This window comes from Elephantulus edwardii, unplaced genomic scaffold (assembly GCF_000299155.1).
Source record: "Elephantulus edwardii isolate Elephantulus edwardi_28Jun2011 unplaced genomic scaffold, EleEdw1.0 scaffold00071, whole genome shotgun sequence".
NCBI classification, from domain to species: Eukaryota; Metazoa; Chordata; class Mammalia; order Macroscelidea; family Macroscelididae; genus Elephantulus; species Elephantulus edwardii.
Genome location: NW_006399821.1, coordinates 5,345,352 through 5,351,351, shown reverse-complemented (window position 1 = coordinate 5,351,351; position 6,000 = coordinate 5,345,352). Strand labels below are relative to the sequence as shown.

Genomic DNA, 6,000 nt, shown 5'->3' with positions numbered 1-6,000 from the left:
GAATGATCTGTTCTGGATATAGATTGAAAACATGTGGAGTCAGGACGTATCCTTGACACACTCCCTTCTTGATTTTGAACCACGCAATGTTTTCCCTGCTCTGTTCTGAGGACAACGTCCTGGTCCAAGTATAGGTTTTGCATAAGAACAATCAAATGTTCTGGGATTCCCATTCTGAAGGTCAAACACAATTTGTTGTCTTTGCGTAGTCAATGAAACACAGATATCTCTCTGGTACTCTTTGCCTTCTGTCAAGAGCCATCTGACATTGGCAATAATGTCTCTAGTGCCACGGCCTCTTCTAAACCAAGCCTTCCTTAGGTATACTTTAAACTTATATCCGTATGTTTTAGCACTTTGGAGAAGTTCTCCACAGGTTTTCTGAATGAAACCTGCCTTTTGATTTCTTGACTGCTATTACCATGAACATCTTCACAGGGTCACTATGAGTTGCCTGCGACTTGACAGCACTTAACAACAACAACAACATTACCATGAATGCTAACTGTGAAGCCAAGTAAGATAAAATGTTGACTACTTCAATCTTTCCTTCATCAATCATGTTGCCTATGGGTCTAGTGGTGAAGATATTGGAAACATGTAGTGAGAATAGAAAAATGAAAATATGGAGACATCATATACATAATACATAAAGGCTTTCAAAACAAAAAAAGCAACGTAAAGAGAGAATAAAACGGAGTTCTTTGAATTTAAAGCATGTGAGCAAAAATAAAGGGATGGCAACTAAAGTTGAAGGATTTCCTAGAAAGGAGAACAAAAAGAAAAAGGATAGAACTAAGATGTCAAAGATATAAGTATATACAAGAACCATTTTAAGAGGTCTGGCCTTGACCCTAGAAGACTCAGAAAGAAGCAGAGAATGAAAGCTAAAGATATCTAGATCTTCTTTCAGGAGAAAGGCATAGTCTATGAAGCCAAGTGTGTAGCATTCAAAATGAAGACTAGCTATCCCGAGGTGGAAGGGTATTGAAGGCCAATACAACATGAATTGACAGATTACTGGATGGGTTGGTCCTTGCAAATCTAACATTCAAAAGGAAAACAAAAATACACTATTCAGAAATAAAGAGCTACAGAAAGAAGTATCTTGAAGGGAGGGATGAGCAGAAGACTGGATTCTTTTATAAGCTCTTTAAATCTATTTGAGTGCATTATTTGAAGTAAAAGTAAAGCTGAGATGAAAAAGTTTTCTGACTTCTCATTAAGCCCTCCAATCTTCTCACCTATTATGGTTCTTCTTTCATAGCATTTAGCTTCTAAAATGTGACAACCGATGGCAGTACCTACAATGCCAGGCAGGGAGAAAAAAATCTGAAGAACTGAAGAGTACTTTGAAATAGTTTTATTGGCTCATAAGACCTTTGCATATAAAAAAAATACCCAAAACACTATGCAGTATTAAATCACAATTACTTTTTTTAACAATTCAAACTACCTAGAATATACATTTTTGAAATAAATGAACAAAACCCTACAGAACTGATATTCTGAAATGGCATTATGACTTAAATACTATGACAAAATAGATAATTCCTTATAACATGAATTGCACAAAGTTGCCAGATATTTTCACAAGCAAAACCTGTGCCCAGAGTGCAAATGAGCACAATCCCAGCACCACAAGGTTAGCTGAGTAACTGTGCTGCCACCTACAGGACTCTCAAATTCTGGCACAAACTGATTCCTGAGGCTGGCACCTTCTGACTCTTCCTTCCTGGCCCTCCCACAATGAGAATCCTGAGTCAGCATCGCCGCTGCTTGAAGAAGTCAGCTCCTCGCAGTTCTTCGGGCAGGTACTCCTGGTCCACAGGCTCACTGTACATGGGGTTGTACTTGTAGCCTTTGCCATAGCCCAGATCCTTCATCAGCCTGGTGGGTGCATTTCTAAGGTGCAGTGGGACAGGAGGCAAGGGCCCCTGGTGGTTCCTCAAGCACGCTTTGACATTGTTGTAGGCGCTGTAAACCTCAATAGATTTGGGGGCTCTGGCAAAATAGACAACACACTGGGCCAGAAGCACCTATAATACAGAAAGGGCGTATTTCATTAGGAAGGTGTCATAAAGTTAGTTTTGCTTTATTCTTTATGACTGGTGGCTTAGTGGGTATAGGGTTGTAGTGCCAACCCAAAGATGAGCAGTCCATATCCAATAGCTGCTCTGCAGGAGAAAGATGGGCAATGTCTTCCCATGTGATTCACCAGCTAGAGGGTCAGCCTGAGTTGGTTGGGAATCTATGATACATGACAGCAACAACAACCACAACCCTTCCCATGACCTTTTTGCCTACAGTTTAGATAACTATCACAGAGGAAAGAAATTTCCATACAAATTGGTAATTGGAAACAAATGAGTTGTTGCCATTTTTTTCCCCAAATTGCAGAACTCTCACTAAAGACAAATTTTCTTAAAACCCCAATGATAGATAAAACAGATAAGCATGCAGCTTCTCTCTTCAGAGGTAAACTCTGAAGGACTTTCTGCTCAGCTTTCTCAACATTTTTGCTCCCAGAAGCCCTGAAGTTCTTCCTTTAGACTTCAGGACTCCTCAAGCAAGTAGAAATCATATTACCTCACCGATAACTATAGCAACCTAAAATCTGAGCAGCTGACTCAGTGGCTGATCCCTCCGTGGTCAAGGCTGACATACACCAATCCACAGAGGGCACAGGAGGAGGGGCTGATGGTAATGAATTGAGCTGATTACTTTACCTCACATTCAGGCATGCCTATAAAATGACAGCCTTGGTAGGCAGCAACTGCTTGTGTTAATGCAGACGGGTCTGCCAGACCTGCCACACACAGAGACAAAGGAAAATGTCAGTCACAGCACTCACTATCACTCTGACGGAGCCTGCACACTCAGTACGCGGGCAATCACTGCATGGACTCTGCACTGACCTCCAGCAACCTCAATTAGCATGAGGGACTGGCCTCTCTTGATCTCATTAATTTAGTCAAGAACTATGTACTGTGTGGTGGGTTACTATGCTGCAGGTAGGGTATGAAGAAAAATTGTATCAAACAGGAGAAACAAGAGACTAGATAGGCAAGCCTAAGGAGCAATAATCATTGAAGCATTCCCCTAGCTAAATATACAAAAACCAAGACTTACAAGGACCAAGAAATAGGTAAGGTTTTCTAATCTTTCACTTTAAATAGTATCCAGAATCTCCCATTCCTATCTCAGTAGCTGTTCAATAAAAATACGAACACCCTACTCTGGGGAAATTAAAAATTGTCTTGTAGTCCAATACACTTAACAGGCAGCCACTCAGGAGAGTAAAACCATGACTGAAATATGTGATTTTAGAGCAAAAACACTTAGAAGCATATACATAATAAAAAATGAAATTTCTCAGTGCATTATTTAAGAATCTCCTTAACGGTCTGTCTCATATGATATCTAAGACAGATCACAGAAAAGCAAAGATGCCTCCCCCCAGGCCCTGAAATCTCTTGCCACACTCACCTATATCCTCACTGGCAAATCTCACAAGTCTCCTCGCCACGTAGAGAGGGTCTTCTCCTCCTTCAAGCATGCGAGCCAGCCAGTAGAGAGAGGCATTTTGGTCTGAGCCACGCATGGACTTGTGAAGCGCAGATATGCAGTTATAATGCTCTTCCCCTAGATACCAAAGAACATCTTCAAGTGTCAGTTGGCAGGGAGAGAGGGTCCAAAGAGCTCTGTGTTTACTTCAACTGGCTGATTTTAAAAGCATCCTGTCACACAATAAATGCACTCTGAAACCCTGAAGGGCAGTAAGGCTTGAGAGCAGCTCTCATACAGCTCAGCAGGAAGGTACAAATCAATGTCACTCTACACAGTGCTGGCACATGGCACTGCCAGGACCTGCATGGCCAGGGAAAAGGCAGCCTTTCCCTTGTAAAAGCAGTCTTCTCAGTCCATAGTGGTGCTGCCAGGCAGAGGGTGCTAAGAGACAATCTCAGTGCTGTAGCCCATTTGTCACTCCCAGACGGGGTCATTTAAAACAAGTCCCCCATCTCCTATGGGAATTGTGTGGCAGGGTCAGGAGTGAAAATGAGCTCTCCTGTAGCACCTCTGTCCTCACCAGGGCTCAACTTCTTGTTGGACTAAAATACAAGAAGATGAGTAAAACATGTTTTAGAGGAAAAGGTTCTTTATGAGCAGACAATCATAGTGATACAATTCTTAAAAAGCAGTCAGTCTTTTCTTCCTTATGTTAAAGAGTGTACCCTGTCCAGAATGGGCAAAGGACTGACATCCTCTTTATTCTCATTAGTCCGTGGATTGGTGTTCAGCACCACGACCACGCCAACATACAAGCTAAGATGGACCTGCCTCAATACGCGGACCATGGTTGTGAGTCCTAGCTTTCAGGCTTGCTTGCTGGTCAGCTGACTTTTGTCTTGGAGTAAAAGACAACTCTCCATCAGCACTGGCCTTGCCAGAAGTTGGGGCCCTGAGCTGACTCCAGAGGCCTGAGCAGCTCAGAATTCAGAGAACCGAAGTATATCCTCTCACATGGATGGGGGCATTGTCCTCTGGCTTGGGCTTTCTCAGTTACAGTCTAACACCACTGAGAAGCGCCGGAGTGTTTGGGTGAGCACTACAGGTTGTGGGCCCACCCACCTGGAAACGCCCATTCTAGGTTACTTTCCTCTCTGAAGATGAGCATAAGGTTGGCAGCTACAGGTATACAGGAAACAGAGAAAAATACTGTTTACTGTGTCAAAATGAAACCAGTAGACAGAATGGGCTATTGCTGTCTCTGACTTTCAGCACATGCAATCTGGAATAGTGGTTAAGAGTGTAGGTTCTGGAGCCAGGCAGCCTGGGTTTGAACTCCCACCTATTTAGCTATGTGACCATGTACAAGTTCCTTCTCAATGCCTCAGGCTTTTCCTCTGGAAAAAGGGGGTAGTAAAAACACAACTCTTATACATACCTAGCACAGATTAAATACTACTTAAGAGTTAGATACTATTTTTATTCTGTGATACTACTTTTACTATACTGCTTCTGAGCTCACATTTTATATTGTCAAAACTGAACTTCAATGCATTGCAGAAAATCTGCTTTTATTTGGAAATTTTTCATTGTGAAAAACAGCTGAGATGTAGAAATAGCTGAGCTAGTTACTGGATCTCAAAAATGACTAACTACAAACTAAGCAGCATTAAAGGAAAGACTAAGAATTCAGGAGCAAGGGTCTTTTGTTTCACCGGAGTGATGAAAAGGCCCAAGAATTATAAACACCTTACTAGTGTTGAGGGCACTGAGATCATGCTCTATACCTGGACTCATGATGGTCTGGGCATCCCCATCTCATGAACACCCTGTGGGGCAGCGTCTCATGGAGTGGCAACTGTGGGGCTGCAACCCACGGAGCGATACCTCATGCAGTAGTAACCTCCATGGTCAGCTCCTCCTAGTGCAACAAGGAGTTGGGGAGTCACATATGGCTGCCCTAGAGGTAGAAAAGCAAGGACTAGACATCTCTGGTGTCCCGTGTGGGGAAGAGGACTCTACAAGGGCTATGACTGACCTGAATGGCCTGACAAGAAAGCAACACTGCACAGTTCCTGAAATCAGACTGAGATGAAAGAGTCTGAGCCACTCTGCGAATGTCAAGTTTTCTCACTCGTATATATGGAGCTAACAGTAACTATGTAATAAGGTTCTTTTATTGAGTCTAAGTGACACAGTGGTTTAAGCATTCAGCTGCTAACTGAGAGGTTAACTGACAATTTGAACCCACAAGCTATTCCATGCGAGAACAAAGAAGTTGTTTATGTCCACAAAGACTGACAGCTTGTCTAAGGGACCATTCTACTCTGTCTGGGGGATTTGCTATGAGTTGGAATCAACTTAATTAATGGTTGCTGCTGTTGTTGTTATGTGCACTCGAGTTGCTTGTGACTCATAGTGACCCTATGTACAACGGCACTAAAGTGACCCTATGTACAACGGCACTAAACTCTTTTCTGTCCTGTGCCA

The 6,000-nt window shown here is 42.6% G+C and overlaps 1 protein-coding gene across 2 annotated transcripts in view; it reads right to left on the bottom strand.

Annotated features, from left to right (window-relative positions):
- Positions 1-1,760: 1,760 nt before the first annotated feature.
- WRNIP1 (Werner helicase interacting protein 1) overlaps positions 1,761-6,000 on the bottom strand; it is a 37,921-nt gene continuing 33,681 nt past the window's right edge. The window contains exons 5-7 of one of the 2 annotated variants that reach the window (XM_006888705.1): positions 3,490-3,645; positions 2,730-2,809; positions 1,761-2,039 (exon numbers count right to left, since the gene is read on the bottom strand). In XM_006888705.1, coding sequence (XP_006888767.1) covers positions 1,764-2,039; positions 2,730-2,809; positions 3,490-3,645 — 512 coding nt within the window. In that variant the 3' untranslated portion in view covers positions 1,761-1,763. The remainder of the gene's footprint in view (positions 2,040-2,729; positions 2,810-3,489; positions 3,646-6,000) is intronic. The other variant, XM_006888706.1, reaches the window with a different exon arrangement.